Raw genomic sequence first — 23,983 nt, 5'->3', positions numbered from 1 at the left:
TCAGTCCTATTTCAGCCAATCACTCGGACAAACAAGTTTGGTTACAATTTGCAGGAGATAATGCTGCCTGCTTCTTGTTTACAATGTCACCTGAAAGTGAGAACAAACATTCACATGGCACTATTGTAGCCGGTGTTGCAAGATATTTATGTGCCAGATGTGCTAAAGAGCCATATGTCCCTTCATGCTTCAACCACCATTCCAAAGGACATTCATCCATGCTGACGATGGGTTCTGCCTGATAATGATCCAAAGCAGAACAGACCGACGCATGTTCATTTTCATCATCTGAGTCAGATGTCATCAGCAGAAGGTTGATTTTCTTTTTTGATGGTTCGGGTTCTGTAGTTTCTGCATCTGAGTGTTGCTCTTTTAAGACTTCTGAAAGCATGCTCCACACCTCATCCCTCTTAGATTTTGGATGGTGCTTCAGATTCTTAAAGCTTGTGTGAGTGCTGTAGCTATTTTTAGAAATCTTGTATGGTACCTTCTTTGCGTTTTACCTTCAAATTTTCTGTGAAAGTGTTCTTAAAACAAACATGTGCAGGGTCATCATCCAAGACTGCTATAACATGAAATATATGGCAGAATGCGGGTAAAACAGAAAAGGAGACATACAATTCTCCCCCAAGGAGTTCAGTCACAAATTTAAACTAATACATTTTGTTAACAGGTTTCAGAGTAGCAGCCGTGTTAGTCAGTATCCACAAAAAGAACAGGAGTACTTGTGCCACCTTAGAGACTAACAAATTTATTTGAGCATAAGCTTTCATGGGCTACAGCCCACTTCATCAGATGTATAGAATGGAACATATGGTAAGATTATTATATATATTACACACACACACACACACACACTAGGAAAAGGTGGAAGTAGCCATACCAACTGTAAGAGGCTAATTAATTAAGATGAGCTATTATCAGCAGGAGAAAAAAAACTCTTGTAGTGATAATCAAGATGGCCCATTTAGACACTTAACAAGGTGTGAGGATACTTAACATGGGAAAATAGATTTAATATGTGTAATGACCCAGCCATTCCCAGTCTCTATTCAAACCCAAGTTAATGGTATCTAGTTTGCATAGTAATTCAAGCTCAGCAGTTTCTCACTGGAGTCTAAAAAGAAAAGAAAAGGAGTACTTGTGGCACCTTAGAGACTAACCAATTTATTTGAGCATAAGCTTTCGTGAGCTACAGCTCACTTCATCGAATGCATACTGTGGAAAGTGTAGAAGATCTTTTTATACACACAAAGCATGAAAAAATACCTCCCCCCACCCCACTCTCCTGCTGGTAATAGCTTATCTAAAGTGATCACTCTCCTTACAATGTGTATGATAATCAAGTTGGGCCATTTCCAGCACAAATCCAGGTTTTCTCCTCCACACAAACCCACTCTCCTGCTGGTAATAGCTTATCTAAAGTGATCACTCTCCTTACAATGTGTATGATCATCAAGGTGGGATTATCTTATTAAACTGGAGTCTGTTTCTGAAGCTTTTCTGTTGCAAAATTGCCACCTTTAAGTCTGTTACTCAGTGACCAGAGAGGTTGAAGTGTTCTCCTACCGGTTTTTTGAATGTTATGATTCCTGAGATCAGATTTGTGTTCATTTATTCTTTTGCATAGAGACTGTCCGGTTTGACCAATGTACATGGCATTGTACAGGGGCACTGCTGGCACATGATGGCATATATCACATTGGTAGATGTGCAGCATGTCATCTGGAATGCTGGCCAAAGCATGAAGGGGCATATGAATGTTTAGCATATCTGGCTTGTAAATACCTTGCAATGCCAGCCACAAAAGTATCATGCGAACGCCTTTTCTCACTTTCAGGTGACACTGTAAATAAGAAGCAGGCAGCAGCATTTCCCGTAAACGTAAACAACTCTTTTGTCTTAGTGATTGGCTGAACAAGTAGCAGCACTGAGTGGACTTGTAGGCTCTAAAGTTTTACACTGTTTTGTTTCTGAGTGCAGTTATGTAACAAAAAAAGATCTACATTTGTAAGTTACACTTTCACGCTAAAGAGATTGCATAACATTACTTGTCTGAGGTGAACTGAAAAATACTATTTCTTTTGTCATTTTTACAGTGCAAATATTTGTCATAAAATATAAAGTGAGCACTGTACACTTTGTATTCTGTGTTGTAATAGAAATCTATATTTGAATATTTAGAAAAACCAAAAATATTTAATAAATTTCAATTGGTATTCTATTGTTTAACAGTGCTATTAATCGCAATTAATTTTTTAAAGTTAATCACATGAGTTAACTGTGATTAATTGAGAGCCTTAAAAAAAAAAAAAAAAAAAAAAAACCTAAGTCTTTTTACAAATAATCTCTACCATCAAATTACTACTATGGAAAAATAACTGAAAAGACCTGGACTGATTAACCACTGGTCTTAATGTTTTTGTTTTTTTTTTAATTATCTAAATATTTCCTAATTCTGAACTAATTGACTCACTCTCTCTCCACAGTTCTATTTTCATTTTAAAAATGAAAGTAAACTTCTAAGGAGTATTATTTAAACAAATATTTCAGCCCATATGTTTTTATGCGATGTGATATGATCCAAAATTATGAGAATTCCATCTTAGCTCTTCCACAAAGTTCTGAGAAAATAAGTAGTATGTGCAGGACATCTCAGCAGAATACAGATGTGTTCAAATATATGAAATTACACCATTCCACAGATATCTTAATAGTGGCTCCTTGAATTCATAACTAAGAGATATAGGTTGGATTTACATAGTCTTGTACTCATCAGGTGAGCAAAACTGGAATGGCTAAAATAGTAGACTATTAAGTCGCAAAGGTGCTTTGGGCATGAGCGAGCAAAGACATTGGGGCCAGAGAGAAGGCAAGAGATGTTGCTCAGCAGCAACACAAACCCACCAATAGAGGAACAGTGCTGAAAGAGGTGTCTTATTTTTCGTTGGCTTGAATCTTATGGCTGCAACGAAGGGCATCATAATTGTTTTAGTGACATGAGTCCTGAGGACTCTGGTCTAGAAAAGAAACCCCCCAATGAAGAGGGATAAAAATGAAAGTAATTTACAAATAAAAATAGAGCTAGAAGCTTAAACTGATCAAAATTATGCCTCACTTTTATTACTATATGCAGAACTGGTAGCTCCACCTATAGGTAAGATTGCCTAATACTTTCCATTTATAAGACCCTGTTTTCAATGCAGTGAATGAAACAGGGATCCTGTGGAAAAAGTAGTATGTGATCATGTAATTAAAAAATTATAATATATACACACAGGGGGATGATTTATGGTTGCACTAGCAGCTTTAATTCTGGCATTTGTTAACATCTGAGTGCTTGTCTTTGCAACCTTATGTCCTTGTGTATTTTTATATGTAATAGAAAAAAGCTAATGAAGTGCACTAAAAAAAAAAAAAATCATGGGAATTTTATATATTCAAGAGTGACCAAAGGATATCATATTGTTTGTTAAACATGCTTTTCCGAACCACCTATGGAAAATTTGGTTTACAGTGTGAGTTCAAAAAGATGGTCTAGAAACACAGAAAAACTTAATATGAATTTATAAAGTACAGCACTGACTGCTTAATTCAAAACGTATGAAAAGTGAAACTGAGAAGTAGAATTAAAAGTGTTAGTAAGCAGAGTAAATAATAGCAAAGAGTTTGTTTAAAAAGGAAATAAAAATGCAGTTCTGACAAATGAGATTTTCACCATGATTTTCATCAATCAGTCTTATAATCAATCAAGCCAGATGGACAGAAACCACCCTATCATTACTCAGCCTGTTACTGAAGTGAAATGTTTTCTGTCTCTTTGTAACAGCACAACACAATCAGTGACAAGGGGTGGGATGCAGCTAATTCATCAAATTCCTTTGATTAAACACAATTTCCCCTTAAAACAAGCTTCTTTTTTTATATGCTCTAGTCAATATTTCCAAATATTAACCTTACAATTTTGTCTCCCTCTGTGCTTTAGGAAGGACGCTACTCTAGTGTCACAAAATAGCAGCCAGTTTCCAGGTCTACAAGTCTGAACACTATGACTAGCATGAAAGAAAGCTTTAACAACATTTCAGATTCTATATTTAGTCAGATACTGTAGTAAACTGTATATCTATCCTGCAGTTTCTCAAATTAAAATGTTAATCAGAAAATTAAATGGCTCTTAACTGTAAAGGGAACATTATATATTTAATTCTACAGATTTTCATTTTAACTTTATAAAATGGTTTAAGGACATAAGACACATAAAATTTCCATTTTGTTTTCGTCTTAAAAATGCAGTAGCTTAATTTTAATTAGGAAATTTAACAGACACACTCCATATCAGAAATAAAATTCCTTGAAAAATCATACCCAAATTTGGCAGCAATATCATAAACTTGCTTTTCATGCTGAAGAACCTTCTCTCTGTCACCCTCAAAGAGTAATGTAGCTACACACAGTTCGTTGGGATCAAATCCTTTAAACTGTGAAAAGAAAATATCTGTATCATGTTATAGTCCACATGGCAGAATCCAGGCTTAAGTAAATCTACTTTTTCCTTTTCCTTCAACTACACATAGGTACAATGTACTCAAAGTCACTTTGGGTTAGCAAATATTCTTGTGGGATAGGAATAGAACAGTAACTAAAGAAAACAAGTTGCACAGAATGTTTCAGATATTTCCTCGTCTATTTTCAAGCACTCTTGACATCATTCATAGAAATTTTTGTGCACTATACTAAACAACTGAAGAAGAATACAGACATTTGATATGTTATATGACAAATTACTAAGTGGAGGTGTTTTACACAGCACAGGAACAAGGGAATTTTATGTTCCTCTTAGAAATTCTTCCATATGAAAATTATGCCTTTAATGTTACTGCTTTCACCTCAACACCACTGGGAGGTGGCAGTGACGTGATCCCAGACAGTTTCATTCTACTGGACTTGCAGAGGGAAAGCTTCTGCACTGCTAAAGGCACTTTGAATAGAAGGGCAGAGAGGAAAGATGAACCCATCTGTTTGGAGTCTTGATTCTCCAAGCTGTTCGAAGGAAACGTGTGCACCCTTCTGTTCCCACTTAATATTACTCTACAAAAATGATAAAGAAAAGCAACCAGAAGCATGAGTCACTATGCTGGTCAAGCACTGTTGCCAGAAGCATTATCATTCATGCAATCCTGGACCAGGGAGTGCACTATAAGGAAAGGAGGAAAATAAACAAGGAAGAAGAATTTAAAAAGTAGGGGAGGAGTATACCACAAGTGCAAGAGTGGAAGGGGAAGAAACTTCATCAAGTGGTTTGATATTATCTTGGTCTGGAAGTGCATTTAGTCTCTTGTTCCAAGAATGGGAGTTTGGAGCTTTGGTAGGCGCAGCGTCAAAGATCAATGAAGATATTCCAAGAGAGGGACAGGCTTGTCTATTGCTCTTTAATAGTCACTGAAAGAGTATTCATTGGCTCCAGAAAGCTTTCACCAAGTAGAGAATTTTAGGAAAGGAGTGGGGAAGAATATAAAGTAGGAGGAGGTTGCAGAAGGCCCTTCCTATTGTCCAAGTGGAAAGGGTCAAAGAAATGGGTATCGACTAAGAAGTGTGTTGTATAAGGGGAGAGAGCTAAGCACACGAATAGAAATAAAAGGGGAACAAAAAGAGGTACATGAAAAGAGAATAACTTTACTGTCAGGGCAGAACTGATAAAAACAATCAAATTAATAATGGACACTAGCTTAGGTATGCATATAAGAGATACATAAAAATACACATTATTACATACAAACATACATTAATATGTTACCTAGGCGGTAAAGAAAGGCATCCAAAAGTTTGCAAATGCCAGAACTAAAGTTACCTGTGAAGTCTTAATTAAGCTCTCAAGTGCTTGCATTAGGATACACTAATTACGTGATCATTACTATTTTTTCCCACAGCACACTGCCTCGTTTACTGCATGGAATAAACAATTTCACTGAATAAGCAGCTATTCAATATTTTGTTTTATGCTGATCGTTCAATGTGTGGCCCTAGGCCTTATATACTTCACACTGATCAAACCCTTATTTGGATACAAGATTACTAATTTCCTTATGGACTTTTCTATGGTGCTCACTGTAGCATCTGAATGTGTCACAAACATGAATTTATTTTCACAACATAGCTATGATGCAAGTTATTATTCCAGTTACATAGATGGGAAACTAAGACAGACATTTGTGATAGATGTATACTAATGCAAGAAGTATGGGGAATAAGCAAGAAGAACTCGAAATGGTAGTAAACAAAACACAACTATGACATACTTGGCATCACAGAGACTTGGTGGGATAATATGCATGACTGGAATATTGCTATAGAAGGGTATAGCTTGCTCACAAAGGACAAGAGGGAAAAAAGGAGGCGGTGGTGTCATACATATAAAAATGTATACACTTGGACTGAGGTTCAGATGGAAATAGGAGACAGCCTTGTTGAAGGTCTCTGGGTAAGGATAAAAGGGTAAAAAACAAAGGTGATGTCATGGTAGGGGGTCTACTACAGACCACCTAACCAGGAGGAAGAGGTGGATGAGGCTTTTTTAAAGCAACTAACAAAATCATCCAAAGCACAAGACTTGGTAGTAATGGGGGACTTCAACTACCTAGACATCTGTTGAGAAAATAACACAGCAAAGCACAACAAATCCAACAAATTCTTAGAATATATTGGAGACAATTTTTTATTTCAAAAGGTGGAGAAAGCTACTGGGGACAGGCTGTTCTAGATTTGATTTTAACAAATAGGGAGGAACTGGTTGAGATTTTGAAAGTGGAAGACACCCACTTTTTGGGTGAAAGTGATCATGAAATGGTAGAGTTCATGGTTTTAAGGAACAATAGGAGAGAGAATAGCAAAATAAAGACAATGGATTTCAAGAAGGCAGACTTTAGCAAACTCAGGGAGCTGGTAGGTAAGATCACATGGGAAGGAAGTCTAAGGGGCAAAAGAATTGAAGACAGTTGGCAATTTTTCAAAGAGACATTATTAACGGCACAAGAGCAAACTATCCCACTGCGGAGGAAAGATAGGAAGTACGGCAAGAGACCACCTTGGCTTACCCAGGAGATCGTCAATGATCTGAAACAAACAAACAAACATCCCACAAAAAGTGGAAACTAGGTCAAATTACAAAGGATGAACATAAACAACACAAGTATGTAGGGACAAAATTAGAAAAGCCAAGGCACAAAATGAGATCAAGAGACATAAAAGAGTAACAAGAAAACATTCTACAAATACATTAGAAGGAAGAGGAAGACCAAGGAAAGGGTAGGCCTGTTACTCATGGCTGCTTGGGGGTGGGGGAGGTAAACAATAACAAAAAATGTGGAAATGGCAGAGGTGCTTAATTACTTCTTTGTTTCGGTTTTCACCAAGAAGGTTAGCGGTGATTGGATGTCTAACATAGTGAACGCCAGTGAAAATGAGGTAGGATCAGAGGCTAAAATAGGGAAACAAGTTAAAAATTACTTAGAAAAGTTAGATGTATTCAAGTCACCAGGGCCTGATTAAATGTACCCTAGAATACTCAAGGAGCTGATTGAGGAGATATCTGAGCCATTAACAATTATGTTTGAAAAGTCACAGGAGATGGGAGAGATTCCAGAAGACTGGAAAAGGGCAAATATAGTGCCAATCTACAAAAAGGGAAATAAGGACAATCCAGGGAATTATAGACCAGCCAGCTTAACTTTTATACCTGGAAAGATAATGGAGAAAATAATTATGCAATCAATTTGCAAAATCTAGAAGATAAAAAGGTGGTAAGTAAGTCAGCATGGATTTGTCAAGAACAAATCATGTCAAACCAACCTGATAGCTTTCTTTGACAGAGTAACAGGCCTTGTGGAAAGAGGGGGAAGCGGTAGACGTGGTATATCTTGACTTTAGTAAAGCTTTTGATACTGTCTCGCACAACCTTCTCATAAACTAGGGAAATGCAACCTAGATGGAGCTCCTATAAGGTGGGTGCATAACTGGTTGGAAAACCATTCCCAGAGAGTAGTTATTAGTGGTTCACAGTCATGCTGGAAGGGCAAAACGAATGGGGTCCCGCAAGGATCAGTTCTGGGTCCGGTTCTTTTCAATATCTTCATCAATGATTTAGATAATGGCATACAGAGTACACTTACAAAGTTTGCAGACGATAGCAACCTGGGAGGGGTTGCAAGTGTTTTGGAGGATAGGATTATAATTCTAAATGATCTGGACAAACTGGAGAAATGGTCTGAAGTAAATAGGGTGAAATTCAATAAGGACAAATGCAAAGTACTCCACTTTGGAAGGAACAATCAGTTGCACATGTACAAAATGGGATATGACTGCCTTGGAAGGAGTGCTGCGGAAAGGGATCTGGGGGGTCATAGTGGACCAAATTTGGGATTTCTAAGCCAAGAAATTCAGACTGCTGATAAGAGCAAAACATTGTTAAAAAGTGCCGAGGGGGGAGGGGGGAGAGACACAATAAGAAGGCATTTTCAGAACATAAACAGCCATACTGGGACAGACTAATGATCCATCTAGCCCAGTATCCTGTCTTCTGACAGTGGCCAATGCCAGATGCTTCAGAGGGAATGAACAAAACAGGGCAATTATTGAGTGATCCATCCCCCCATCATCCAACCGCAGCTTCTGGCAGTCAGAGGTTTAGAGACACCCAAAGCATGGGGTTGCATCCCTGACCATCCTAGCTAATAGCCATTGATGGAACTATCCTCCACGAATTTATCTAATCCTTTTTTGAATCCAGTTATATTTTTGGCCTTCTCAACCTTCCCTGGCAAAGAGTTCCAAAGGTTGACTGGGAGAATGAAGTAATACTTATTTTTGTTTTAAATCTGCTGCCTGTTAACTTCATTTTGTGACCTTTGTTCTTGTATTATGGGAATGGGTAAATGGCATTTCATTATTGACTCTCTCCACACCATTCATGATTTTATAGATGTCTATCGTATCTGTCTCTTTTATTAACTGAACAGTCCGTCTTTTTAATCTCTCCTTATATGGAACTGTTCTGCACCCTTAATCATTTTTGTTGCCCTTCTCTGTACCTTTTCCAATTTGAATGTATATTTTTTTTGAGTTGGGGCAACTGAACTGCATGAAGTATTCAAGGTGTGGGCATATCACAGATTTATATAGTGGCTTTATGATATTTTCTGTCAGTATCTATCCCTTTCCTAATGGTTCCTAACATTGTTAGCTTTTTTCACTGCTGCACATTGAGCAGATGTTTTCAGAGAACTACCCAAGATCCTTCTCAAGTGGTAACAGCCAGTTTAGATCCCATCAGTTTGTATGTATAGTTGGGATTATGTTTTCCAATGCGCATGATGTTGCATTTATCGCTATAGAATTTCATCTGCCATTTTGTTGCCAAATCCCTCTGTTTTGTAAGTTCTCTTTTTAACTCTTTGCAGTCAGCTTTGGTCTTAACTATCCTAAGTAATTTTATATTGTCTGCCAATTTTGCCATTTCAGTGTTCACTCTTTTTTCCAGATCATTTATGAATATGTTGGAGAACAGGTCCCAGTACAGACCCTAGCAGGATCCTGCTATTTACCTCTCTCCATTCTGAAAACTGACCATTTATTCCTACCCTTTGTTTCTCATCTTTTAACCAGTTACTGATCCATGAGAGGACATTCATACTTATGACTAGGGCCCTACCAAATTCACGGTCCATTTTGGTCAATTTCACGGTCATAGGATTTAAAAATAATAAAATTACATTATTTCAGCTATTTAAATCTGAAATTTCATGGTATGGTAATTGTAGGCGTCCTGACTCAAAAAGAAGTTGTGGAGGATTTGCAAGGTTGTTGTGTGGGGGGGGGGGGTGTTGCAGTACTGCTACCCTTGTGCGCTGCTGCTCGTGGTGGCACTGCATTCAGAGCTGGGCAGCTGGAGAGCAGCGGCTGCTGGCCAAGAGCCCAGCTCTGAAGGCAGAGCTGCCACCAGCACAGTGCAGAAGTAAGGAGGGCATGGTATGGGATTGCTACCCTTACTTCTGCGCTGCTGCTGGAGGAGTGCTGCCTTCAGAGCTGGGCGCTCAGCCAACAGCCGCCACTCTCCGGCTACCCAGCTCTGAAGTCAAAGCAGAAGTAAAGGTGCCAATACCATAACCCCCCTAAAATAACCTTGTGACCCCCCCCCCCCCCGCAACTCCCTTTTGGGTCAAGATCCCCATTTTGAGAAACACTAGTCTCCCCTGTAAAATCTGTATAGTATAGGATAAAAGCACACAAAAGACCAGATTTCACGGTGGGAGATCAGATTTCAAGGTCCATGATGCGTTTTTCACGGTCATGAATATGGTAGAGCCCTACTTCAGACTCCTGACTTTTTTTAAGGGCCTTTGGTGAGAGACCTTGTCAAAGACTTTCAGAAAATCAATTACATTGACTAAGTCATCCTTGTCCACACGCTTGTTCAGACTCTCACATAACATGGTGAGGCATGATTTCCCTTTACAAAACCATGTTGACTCTTCCCCAACATATTGTGTTCATCTAGGTGTCTGATAATTCTGTTTTTTACTACAGTTTCAACCAATTTGCCTTAAGTATATTAAAAGCAAATATAATCTTAACGGTATTGGTCCATTAGTGGATGGAAATGGTAGAATTCTCAATAATGCAGAAGCATAAGTGTTCAATAAACATTTCTGTTCTGTTTTTGGGAAAAAACAGATGTAGTCTTATATGATAACATTCTTTCCATTCCACTGGTATCTCTGGAATTACTAAAAGTTAGGCATTTTAAAATTAGTATGTCTGGATAACTTGCATCCAAGAGTTTTAAAAGAGCTGGAAAAGGATCTTGCTGGACTGTTAATGTTGATTTTCATTAAGTCTTGCAACACTGGGTAAGTCCCAGAAGACTGAAAAAAAGCTTATATTGTGCCAGTATTAAAAATGGTAAACGGGATGACCTGGCTAATTATAGGCCTCTCGCTCTGACAGATTCCAGGTAAGATAATGGAGCAGCTGATACATGACTCAATTAATCAAGAATAAAAGGGGGTAATAGAATTAATGCCAATCACACGGGTTTATGGAAAACAGATCCTGTCTAGCTTGGTATCTTTTTTTTTTTTTTTTTTTTTTTTTTTTTTGAGATTACAAGTTTGGCTGATAAAAGGTAACAATGTTGATGTAATAGACTTCCATAAAACATATGACTTGATACTCTGAAACCTGTCATTTTGATGAAAAAACTAGAAAGATATAAAATTAACATGGCACATATAAAATGGATTAAAAGATGACTGATAGGTCTCAAAAGATAATTGTAAACAGGGAATCATCGTCGAACAAGAGCGTTTCTAGTGAGGTCCCACATAGTTCGGTTTTTGGTCCTACATTAACATTTTTATTCATGACTTGGAAGAAAACAAAATCACTGATAAGTTTGCAAATGACACAAAAAATTGAGAAATTGGTAAGTGAAGAGGACAGGTCATTGATACAGAGCAATCTCGATCACTTTGTAAGCTGGGTGCAAGCAAACAATATGTGTTTTAATACGGCTAAATATAAACATATACCTCTAGGAACAAAGAACGTATGTCACACTTACAGAATGAGGGACTCTATCCATCACAGCTCCCACATCTGTTTCAGTCACTGCTTCCCAGAATAATCTGCTGAACATGAGTTCCCAAGGTGACAATGTGGTCAAAAGGACTCATGTGACTCTTGGATGCATGAACAGGGGAATCTTGAGTAGAAATACAGAGGTTATTTTACCTCTGTATTTGGCACTGGCGTGACTGTTGCTGGAACACTGTGTCCAGTACTGGTGTCCACAGTTCAAGAAGGATGTTGATTAATTGGAGGGGGTTCAGACCAAAGCCATGAGAATGGCTAAAGGATTAGAAAATATGCCCTATAATGATTGAGCTCCTGGAGTCTATCTATTGAGGTTAACAAAGGGAAGATTAAAGGGTGACTTGATTACAACCTACAATTATCCACAGAGAACAAATATTTAATAACAAGCTCTTCAATCTATCAGGAAAAGGTACAGCATGATCAAAGGCCTGAAAGTTGAAGCTAGACTAATTCAGACAGGAAATAAAGCATACATTTTTAACAATGAGAGTAATTACTCACTGAGGGGAAAACAATAACAAAACACCCAGCAATGGCTGAAGTGCTAAATGCCTTTTTTGTTTCAGTTTTCACCAAAAAAGTTAGCAGTGACTGGACAACCAACTTAGTGAACATCAATGTAATGGGATAGAAGCTGAGGCTAATATAGGAAAAGAATAAGTTAATTACTTAGACAATCTAGATGTCTTCAAGTCAGCAGGGCCTAATGAAATAAATCGTAGAACACTTAAAGAACCGGCAGAAGAGATCTCAGAGCCATTATCTTTGCAAACTTGTGGAGAACAAGAACGGTCCCCATGGACTGGAAAAGGGCAAATACAGTACCTATCTATAAAATGGGAATAAGGACAACCAAGGAACTATAGTCTAGTCAGCTTAATTTTGGTACCTGGAAAGATAATGAAGCAAACAAACAATTTGGAAGCACCTAGAGCAGGGATTGGCAACCTTTGGCACACGGCCCATCAGGGTTATCCACTGGTGGGCTGCGAGACATTTTGTTTACATTGACCATCTGCAGGCACAGCCCCCCGCAGCTCCCAGTGGCCGCAGTTCGCCATTCCCGGCCAATGGGAGCAACTTCAGGTTTTTGAGATAGCCGTTGAGAAGGCACAGGTCTAAAATGAGTCAGAGACCCCTATTGGCCTTTGGAATTAGGAAATATCAGTAGTAAACCCCCTTCCCTCTTAAATCCCAAGGAACCTGCTCCACGGTTAGGAAGGGAGCTTGCACCTGCTGGGCGAGAAGTTGCTTGAGAGAAGAGTTTCTGAAGAAGGATGGGGAAGGGAGATGTGGAAATTAACTGGAGCGTATAACCCCTTTTCACAGCCTTCAGCAACCAGTGGTCTGGTGGTGATAAGAGACCAGGCCGAGCTGAAGTGAGATAGGCGGTCCGAAGACAAAGGAGGGACAGGAACCAGTGGCACGGGAATTGCTATAATGCTTTTGGGCATCCCATCAAAAATTTCTGTTTGGCTACCTCCAAATATCTGTCTGGGCCAACCAGGAACTGAGGCAGATGGGGGCAGTTGCCTGTGTCTAAACCCCTTCAAGGGGCCTCGATACCGCATGGGAATTTGGAACATGTTCCCTTTCTGCTCACCAGCACAGACACGACCAACTCTTGTATTCCCGGCAGCTGCGGTACCAAAAGCGCCAGCAAGTCAATGGCAGCAACAAATGCCTCTCGGGTAGACGCTACCGTGATCCTGCTGGTGCCACACTGTCCCTCCGGTCCTGAAGGTTGTCTGGGACCGGACTCAGAGCCTGCACACTGGATGGAGTCCGATGGTATTGCCGTCGGAGCGAGGGCAGAAGAGTGGCCAGACTCAGGTCGCACTCTGCTGTGCTCCCAGTGCTTGGTTTTCTTTAGAGTTGGGGAACGCCCCCTCTCATCCAGCAGCTTCTTATGGTTTTTTCCTTGACACAGGTGAAGGGGAACAGGTCTGAGAGACTCTCCGAGCAGGAGGAGCACCCCGCACCAACGCGAAGGTACTCAGTGCGGAGTCCGACTAGTTTGGCTCTGACACGGGTCAAGCACTGACTCCATCAGGAAAGATTTCAACCTGGCCTCCTGGTCTTTCTTAGTATGGGACTTCAAGTCCCGGCAGATCTGGCAGAGATCCCAGATATGAGTCTCTCCCAGCATGTCAGACAACTGGAGTGCAGGTTACGCTTGAAACCCAGAGACCGAGGCATTCCCCGGCACCAGGAGTGGATGAAGGCTGATAACACAGTGAAACATGCCAGCTAACAAATGTACATCAAATTGACAACAGTCCAAATGAGAAATAAAGAACGGGGGTGAAAGAAAGTAAACCAAGACCACTAAGAAGAGTTTGCCACAGCAAGAGGAGCAGTTCCAGCGACCGTCACAGGTAGTAAGAAGGAACAGAGGGTGGGGGTTTTGCTGGACCCCTTGTGCCAGCGTGTGGCACCGGGGTGGTGGTGCTGGGGCCAACCCAATGGATGCTACTGGGAGAAAAATTTCTGGTGACTGCAAGCAGTTTGTGCACACTTAACGTAAAATGGACACATAATAGCATTCAAAGAAGAAATATAGCCTACATGAACCTATTATAAGGTGGGTGCACAACTGGTTGGAAAAGTATACTCAGTAGTTATCAATGGTTCAAAATCAAGCTAGAAGGGCAAACCATGTAGGGTGCCACAGGGTTGTGTCCTAGGTCCGGTTCTATTCACTATCTTCATAAATGATTTGGATAATGGTATAGAAAATACACTTAAAGTTTGTGGACAATACAAAGCTGGGAGGGGCTGCAAGTACTTTGGAGACCAGGATTAGAATTCAAAATGATCTTGACAAATTGGAGACACGGTCTGAAATAAATAGGATGAAATTCAATAAGAACAAAATGTAAAGTACTACACTTAAGAAGGAATAATCAATTGCAAAATAGAAAATGGGAAATGACTGCCAACGAAGGAGTAGCACAGAAAAGGATAGGGGTTTTATAGTAGATCACAAACTAAATTCGAGTCAACAATGTAATACTGTTGCAAATAAAGCAAACATCATTCTGGGATGTATTAGCTAAGTGTTGTGAGCAAGACATGAGAAGCACTACTCAGCATTGATAAGGCCTCAACTAGAGTCTGCATCTCAGCTGCATTTGAAGAATTGGTGTTTTACCCATGAAAGCTTATGCCCAAATAAATCTGTTAGTCTTTAAGGTGCCATCAGACTCCTTGTTGTTTTTGTGGATACAGACTAACACGGCTACCCCTGATACTTGACACCAACTGGATTATTGTGTCTAGTTCTGGACATCACACTTCAAGAACAATGTGGACAAACTGGAGAAAGTCCAGAGGAGAGCAACAAAAATTATTATGGTCTAGAGAAAACACGACCTACAAGGAAAGATTGAAAAAAATTGCCTGTTTATTCCAAAAGAGAAAAGAAGATTGAGTGGGGACATGATGATAATCTTCAAGTTCCTGAAAGATTGGTATAAAAAGGGGGGGCATGATAAATTGATCTAAACTACTGAGGACAGGATAAGAATTAAAGGGCTTAAATTGCACCAAGGGATATTTAGGTTAGGCATTAGGAAAAACTTCCTAACTGTAAGAGTAGTTAAGCACTGGAAAATTGCCTAGGGAGGCTGTGGAATCTCCGTCACTGGAAGTTTTAAAGAATACGGTAGACAAAAGACCTGTCATACTTAGTTCTGCCTCAGTGCAGGGGACTGGACTAGATGGCCTATAGAGGTTCCTTCTAGTCCTACATTTCTATGATTAACCATTGTGACAACTTATAAAAGGGTCATGGTGGATTCCCCATCACTGACCATTTCTAAATCAAGCCTGGATGTTTTTCTAAAAGATATGCTCTGGGAATTATTTTGGGGGAAGTTCTATGGACCATGTGATAAAGTAGGTAAGACTAGATGATCACAATGGTCCCTTCTGGCCTTGGAAACCATGAATCTATGCATCTTATCCCACATTACACTGTGAGTAGTAGAAAGACAATACCTATTTCATATGGGAGTTATGAGGACTAGTTAATGTTTGTGCAAAACTGAACATAAAGTAGTGCAAGTATTTAGTTTTTATACTTTAAAATGAATATTATTGCACAGAAAAAGTCAATTTAATTTGCTGCAGTGTAGCATTCAGAATGGGAATCCTGATAGCAAAACAAGCTATCCCCACACCCTTTCCTTGAGATCCTTGAACCATTATGTGAAATTTCTGCACTGTTACACTTGTTACATTTCGAGAGCACCTCAATTCATGAGACAATGTACTAGAAACTTTCTGAATCCTTAAACTGCTAAATAGCATTAAATTAAATATTAAATACCTTTGTGATGTAGAATTTTTTCAGCCCATCCAAAAATGATGTAAAAATTGAAGCAACCTGTGGTTTAAGAGCATGCCCTTTGGGGGATGGGAAAAAGAGGAAACAGTAAGTTAACAAGTCAATAATAGCAGCAAGATTTTCAGAATTCTGATCTTATTTCATCATGTAATGAACTCTGATAAGGGAATTTATAGGTAAAGCTCTGAGAAAGGACTTTGAACATTTTAGTTTTTGTAACCTAAAATTTAATAATGAAGAAATCTCCTTTATGAGATTTTAGGGAAATGTTTCTCATTAATTGTTATTCAAAAGGAATATGTGGCGAATAGCGTGTTAAATGTATCCCATTACCATATCTTCATTCAGACATGTAATTCTGATTAATCTTTGTTCAGGTCATCACAAGTATATGGCACATAGAAAGTTTAAACCACATTCCATTTTTTAGTGGAACAGAAATTAGTCGTTGCTGGTTTTATTTCTTTTTTAAGTTATGCCAAACCATTGAAACAGATATCCAAAAATGAAGTAAAGTGTATAGAGTTTTTCCCCTTCTTGGTTATATCACTTGTGCAGATTTCTCTACATAAAACTAGTAATTGCTTCCTTAATCACATACACAGAATTAAAATTACCAGAATACATAAATGGCATTTTGGAGTCTGTTAAATTAACATCTATGCCTCAGGACTGGGTTGAATTGAGATGAAAGCCTTTTACTGTGTTTTCCATTGTTTTCAGTTACTAGCAATGTCTGAACTCCCACAACTGCTTCATTTTAATAGCCTTACATCTGGCTTACATGCTGTGAGCCCAATTCATAAAAAAGTTATGCACTATTACATGGTATTTCCAAATACTTCCTTGTAAAATACTTCAAAGTATTTTCTCCTGAATAAAGCATGAACTTCAGTAATTCATTAGCCTTTTTTCCTCTTCACTATAAAGAACAACTCTCCTTCGCATACTAAGATAAGAACAAGTTGCAAAAAGTACACCTCTATATACATTTGATGAATGACAAATGTGCATGGAAAACTGACAAACACAAAAAGGCTGCATCAGTTAAGGCAATAAAGGACAATAATTTACTCAACCACAACCTTTAAAAGAAACTGGAAGATGTTTTGCATGCTTAAGAAATAGGTTCAGGGTTTATGTTTTTCCGGCAGCCATTAACTATTTCACAAACACTTAAAACAATGGAGAGAGCTGTTTAAAGTACTTTAAGTTAATTAGAATAAGTGAAACAACCCTAAACTCAGGTCTAAGCCTGAGTGGAGGACCAGTTTTCAAAATCATTTCAACTATGTTAGTAAATTTTAAATCTAAACTTGCAATTTCAAATTTTAAAAATGCATCTGTCCTTTGCTACAGGTACACATTCACTGTAACAGAATACAGAAGATATCAAAGATCTAAGTCCTTAAGAACTATGTATTTCCCCTCCCCCCCATTCCTGTTATTGGGACTAGTCCATAGGTGGGCAAACTATGGCCCGTGGGCCACATTCTGCCCACGGGACCTTCCTGCCTGGCCCCTGAGCTCCTGGTCGGGGAGACTACCCCCGGCCCCTTCCCCACTGTCCCCCATCCCCCGCAGCAATGCTGCTGCACCGCCAGCACTCTGGCCAGCCACTCCTGCCGGGCAGCGTGGGTGGCGTGACTGACTCTGGTGGGGCTGCGAGCTCCTGCTGCTCTTAGCAGCATGGTAACAGGGTGGGAAGGTTGAATAAGAGGCAGAGGGTCCCGGGGGTGGACAGGGAGCAGTTGGATGGGGTGAGGTCCTGGGAGGGGGCGGGAAGTGGGAGGGGGCGGAAGCCAGGCTGTTTGGGGAGGTGATTCTTCGCAACCCCGATGTGGCCCTGGAGCCAAAAAGTTTGCCCACCCCTGGACTAGTCATTACTACTCCCCCACTTCATTTACCCCTCAAAGCACTCTTCCTCAAAAACCTGGGAGGGACCGGCAGACCTTGCTACATACCCTAAAGTTCCACACACCCTGAGTTTGTTGGACTCAAGGATAAGTGACTTCCAGGACTTAAGTCCCTCACTGAAAGCATGTTGCCATCAGCATCCTCCTATTTAAATCAAGAGACTGATACCTTCATGATAGGTCTCAAGCTAACTGTCATGCTATCACTTCAATGAAAAATCTCAGGTAGTCAGCATCTAAACTAAGTCTTCATATGTCAATCACATTGCATTGATTCACATCCATAAACAAATAGTATCAAATGTAATGTGCTCTCTGCAAGATACCCTAGTACGCAAGGGGGCTGGTTTATTCTGTAACTGTTTAATTTTCTGTATTGTGTTCAGGTATAGCCTCAGTCAGAATTCATTACAGAACTTCCATTTTGAAAAGGTAAAAATATGGGTTAGCTACAAAAAAAGACAGTAACTGAAGACTATTAAAAACTGAAGTCTAGTACGCAAGTCACAATGCATTCACTCATTTTCATTTCCTCACTACACAATGCATACACAACTCCACAAGGAATGCATATGCTTTTACTTTAACTGGAAATAGCTTTCTAGAGTAGATTTGCATACCAATGCCCATTGTCAAGGTTCCTTCCCCACTCTGAACTCTAGGGTACAGATGTGGGGACCTGCATGAAAAACCCCCTAAGCTTATTTTTACCAGCTTAAGTTAAAACTTCCCCAAGGTACAAACTATTTTACCTTTTGCCCTGGGACTTTATTGCTGCAACCACCAAGTGTCTAACAAAAATAACAGGGAAAGAGCCCACTTGGAAATGTCTTTCCCCACAAAATCCCCCCAAGCCCTACACCCCCTTTCCTGGGGAAGGCTTGATAAAAATCCTCACCAATTTGCATAGGTGAACACAGACCCAAACCCTTGGATCTTAAGAACAATGAAAAAGCAATCAGGTTCTTAAAAGAAGAATTTTAATTGAAGAAAAAGTAAAAAAATCACCTCTGTAAAATCAGGATGGTAAATACCTTACAGAGTAATCAGATTCAAAACAGAGAATCCCTTTAGGCAAAACCTTAAGTTACGAAAAGAGACAAAAACAGGAATATACATTCCATTCAGCACAACTTATTTTATCAGCCGTTTAAACAAAACAGAATCAAACGCATATCTAGCTAGATTACTTACTAAGTTCTAAGACTCCATTCCTTTTCTGTTCCCGGCAAAAGCACCACACAGACCGAGAGAACCTTTGCTTTTCCCACCTCCAGCTTTGAAAGTATCTTGTCTCCTCATTGGTCATTTTGGTCAGGTGCCAGCAAGTTTATCTTAGCTTCTTAACCCTTTACAGGTGAAAGGGTTTTTCTTCTGGCCAGGAGGGATTTTAAAGGTGTTTACCCTTCCCTTTATATTTATGACACGCCCCCCAAATCACAGATGGGGTGAAACGCTGGCTGTGATTTCTTCCTGGAGCTCTAGGAGAAAACAGAGTAAATGCACCTCTAAATATACTACCAAGTATATAAAGACTAACAATATTTTCTACATCTCAAGGACGATTTTAACCAGTTGATTCTGGGAAACTTTCACGGGAGAGTGCATCAGCCACTTTGTTAGAGGCTCCCAAGATGTGTTGGATGTCGAAATCAAAATCTTGGAGAGCTAAACTCCACCGAATAAATTTTTTGTTATTTCCCGTGGCGGTATGAAGCCACTGTAGTGCAGCATGGCCGGTTTGCAGGTGGGAACACCGTCCCCAAACATATGGGCATAGCTTTTCCAGAGCATAGACAATGGCGTAACATTCTTTTTCACCGACTGACCAGTTGCTTTCTCTCTCAGACAGCTTCTTGCTGAGAAACACTACAGGGTGGAATTCTTGATCCAGTCCTTCCTGTATTAAAACTGCTCCCACACCACACTCGGACGCATCTGTGGTTACTAGGAACGGTTTGTCAAAGTCCGGGGCCCTTAGCACAGGGTCAGACATGAGTGTCGCTTTCAGCTGGTTAAAGGCCTTCTGACACTCTTTGGTCCACTGAACGGCATTTGGCTGTTTCTTTTTGGTTAGGTCTGTCAGTGGGGCGGCGATTTGGCTGTATTGCGGTACAAATTGCCTGTAATAACCGGCCAAGCCTAAGGAGGATTGGACCTGTTTCTTTGACTTTGGGACAGGCCACTTTTGGATAGCATCCACTTTGGCCTGTAGGGGGTTGATAGTTCCTTGACCCACCTGGTGTCCAAGGTAAGTCACTCTGTTTAGGCCTATTTGACACTTCTTAGCCTTAACAGTTAGTCCTGCTTCCCTTATGCGCTCGAAGACTTTTTGTAGATGTTCCAGGTGTTCTGCCCAAGAATCTGAAAATATGGCCACATCGTCAAGGTAGGCAACTGCATATTCTCCAAATCCTGCTCGGAGACCATCTACAAGGCTTTGGAAGGTGGCGGGTTCATTCCGCAGCCCGAAAGGGAGTACATTAAATTCATACAGCCCGACATGTGTGGTGAAGGCTGACCTTTCCTTGGCGGATTCATCTAGCGGTACCTGCCAGAAACCCTTGGTTAAGTCCACGGTAGAGATGAACTGGGCCCGTCCCAGTTTCTCTAATAGTTCATCTGTGCGTGGCATTGGATAGTTGTCTGGGCAAGATACAGCATTTAGCTTACGGTAGTCCATGCAAAAACCTATCTCCCCATCTGGTTTGGGAACTAGAACCACTGGAGATGCCCATGCACTGCCAGAGGGGTGGATTACCCCCATCTGTAGCATATCCTGGATCTCCCGTTCTATAGCAGTTTTAGCTTGAGGAGACACCCAGTAAGGTTGGACTTTAATTGGGTGAGCATTACCTGTGTCAATGGAGTGGTATGCCCGTTCAGTCAGTCCTGGGGTGGCTGAGAACATCGGCGCATAGCTAGTGCACAGCTCCTTGATCTGCTGTCGCTGCATAGGCCCAAGGGTCATGGAGAGGTTCACCTCTTCCACACCACCAGCACTTTTCCCTTCATAGTAGACACCTTCAGGCCACTCAGCGTCCTCTCCTTCCTGGGCTGTAAACTGACAAACCTTTAATTCTCTGGAATAAAAGGGCTTTAGAGAATTAATATGGTACACCTTAGGCTTTTGGTTGGAGGTGGGGAATGCTATGAGATAATTAACAGCTCCCAGGAGCTCCTGGACTGTGAATGGCCCTTCCCACGATGCTTCCATTTTATGGGCCTGGAGCACCTTTAAGACCATGACCTGGTCCCCTACTTTGAAGGAATGCTCTCTGGCATGTTTATCATACCAGGCTTTTTGCTCTTTTTGAGCATCCTTTAGGTTTTCTTTAGCAAGGGCTAAAGAGATTCAGAGGGTGTTCTGTAGGTTGGTTACAAAGTCCAGAATGTTAGTTCCTGGAGAAGGTGTAAACCCCTCCCATTGCTGCTTCACCAACTGTAATGGCCCCTTAACCTCGCAGCCATATACAAGTTCAAATGGTGAAAACCCTAAACTGGGATGTGGTATGGCTCTGTAGGCAAAGAGCAACTGCTGCAACACTAGGTCCCAATCATTGGAGTGCTCATTTACAAATTTAGGTACCATGGCCCCCAAAGTCCCATTAAATTTCTCCCCCAGGCCATTTGTTTGATGATGGTAAGGGGTGCCAACCAAGTGATTCACCCCATGAGCTTCCCAAAGGCTTTCCATAGTTCCTGCCAGGAAATTAGTTCCTGCATCTGTGAGGATGTCGGAGGGCCAACCTACCCTGGCAAAAATGTCTGCTAGTGCCTGGCACACACTTTTAGCCCTGGTGTTGCTTCGAGCTACTGCTTCTGGCCATCGGGTGGCAAAATCCATGAAAGTCAGTATGTACTGTTTTCCTCTGGGTGTCTTTTTCGGAAAAGGACCCAGAATATCCACAGCTACTTGCTGAAATGGATCTTCAATGATGGGGAGTGGCTGGAGAGGGGCTTTGACCTGGTCTTGGGGTTTTCCCACTCTTTGGCATACCTCACAAGACCGGACATAGGTAGAAACATCCTTGCCCATTCCCTCCCAGGGGAATGACCTCCCCAAACGGTCTTTGGTCCTGTTCACCCCAGCATGGCCACTAGGATGATCGTGGGCCAAGCTCAAGAGCTTTATCTGGTACTTAGTGGGAACTACCAACTGTCTCTGAGGATGCCAGTCTTCCTGGTGTCCACCAGAAAGACTTTCCTTGTATAAAAGTCCTCTTTCTACAACGAACCTGGATCAATTAGAAGAGCTGAGAGGCGGTGGGTTGCTCCGTGCCGCCGTCCAAGCTCTCTGGAGGCTTTCATCTGCTTCCTGTTTGGTCTGGAACTGTTCCCTTGATGCTGGAGACATCAGTTCCTCATTGGATTGTGGACCTAGGCTTGGTCCCTCTGGAAGCAATGTAGGGGATGGGGCTGTTTCCATTGACTGTGAACCGCTCTCCGCTGGTGCACTATGTTGGGGTTCAGGCTCCGGCTGAGCCTCTTGTGTAGGGTTATCGGCTGCTGCCGGTTCCGGTTCTGGGACTGGCTCTGTCTGGGTCTCTGGGACTGGATCCACTACTGCTGTTGTAGATGTTGGCATGGGGTCCGGATCCATCACCTCTGACCGGGTCCTGGTAGAAGTTTCTGGAACAGAGCTAGGCGGGACGGCTTGTTTAGCCGGGCTGAGGGTGACCATTCCCAGCCTCTTGGCTAGCTTCACATGATTGGCCAAGTCTTCCCCCAACAGCATGGGGATGGGACAATCATCATATACTGCAAAAGTCCACGTTCCTGACCAGCCCTTGTACTGGACAAGCAACTTGGCTGTAGGCAAATTGAAAGAGTTGGACTTGAAGGGTTGAATTGTCACTTGCATCTCTGGGTCGATTAAACTGGGGTCCACTAAGGAAGCATGGATAGCCGACACCTGTGCTCCGGTGTCCCTCCACGCGGTGACCTTCTTCCCGCCCACACTCACAGTTTCCCTCCACTCTGAGGGTGTCTGGGAGGTATCTGGGCCTGAGGACCTCTGGTATGATTCCAGTGCAATGAACTGTAATCTGTTGGGGTTCTTGGGGCAGTTGGCATTCACATGCCCCGACTTGTTACATTTAAAACATTGTCCAGCTGACGGGTCACTGCGGCGAGGTGGGTTGCTGGAGAACAGTGTGGCAGGACGATAAGGTGTCTGGAGCATTCCTTGGTGTGTAGTTGGGGCCTTGGGCTGCCCCCGGTAGTAGGGGGTGGTCTGAGGGTGTCCCTTCTGGTAGCCGCTCCAACTGCGACCAGGGTTGTTCCTCTCTCCTCCCTCCACCCGTTTTGTTCCGGCTTGCCCCGCCTCTCTGGCGGTCTGGGACTGCTCGTATCGATCAGCATAAGCAGCAAGACTTTCTGCTGAGTCCATTTCCTTATCCCATAAACACTGTTTTATTTTCTCCATGGACATATTCAGGAATTGCTCCTGAGCTATCAATTCACACATTCCGTCAAAACTAGTGACACCACTTCCTTGGACCCATTTATTTAACAGATCCTTCATCTGGTTTAGATGAGCCACATTACTTAGTCCAGGGCCTCTCTTAAGGGTTTGAAATTTTACTGTGTACGTTTCAGATGTAATTTGAAATTGCTTTAAAACCAAATCCTTGAACTGATTATAGTCAGAAGCCTCATCAATAGGCATCTTATTGAATATGTCCAGAGCTCTTCCAGTTAATTTTGCAACCAATGTGGTCATCTTGTGAGCTTCAGGAATTTTATGGAGAGTGCACAGTCTCTCAAAGGTGAGAAAATATTCAGCAATATCACTGGATTTATCATACTGTGGACACAGTCGCTCCCATTTGTGGATTGTTGGGGAAGGATGGTTAGGGTTATCCAGTAGATTCCGCTCAGCCTTTGCCTTCTCCATCTCCAGTGCATGCTTCCTCTCTTTTTCCTTCTCCGCCTCAGCATGCTTCCTCTCTTTTTCCTTTTCCTCCATTTCTTTTTCCTTTGCCTCCATAGCTCTCCTGTGAGCAGCCTCTTGGTGTTTTTCTGTCTCTCTCGCTGCCTCCAGTTCTCTCCTGTGGGCAGCCTC

The 23,983-nt window shown here is 41.4% G+C and overlaps 1 protein-coding gene across 2 annotated transcripts in view; it reads right to left on the bottom strand.

The window, feature by feature from the left end:
* AGPS (alkylglycerone phosphate synthase) overlaps positions 1–23,983 on the bottom strand; it is a 161,874-nt gene that overhangs the window by 39,475 nt on the left and 98,416 nt on the right. For both annotated transcript variants that reach the window (XM_043524751.1, XM_037913198.2), the window contains exons 13-14: positions 15,983–16,059; positions 4,366–4,478 (exon numbers count right to left, since the gene is read on the bottom strand). In XM_043524751.1, coding sequence (XP_043380686.1) covers positions 4,366–4,478; positions 15,983–16,059 — 190 coding nt within the window. The remainder of the gene's footprint in view (positions 1–4,365; positions 4,479–15,982; positions 16,060–23,983) is intronic.

This window comes from Chelonia mydas, chromosome 11 (genome assembly GCF_015237465.2).
Source record: "Chelonia mydas isolate rCheMyd1 chromosome 11, rCheMyd1.pri.v2, whole genome shotgun sequence".
Taxonomy (NCBI): Eukaryota; Metazoa; Chordata; order Testudines; family Cheloniidae; genus Chelonia; species Chelonia mydas.
This window is presented reverse-complemented; position numbering and strand designations above follow the sequence as displayed.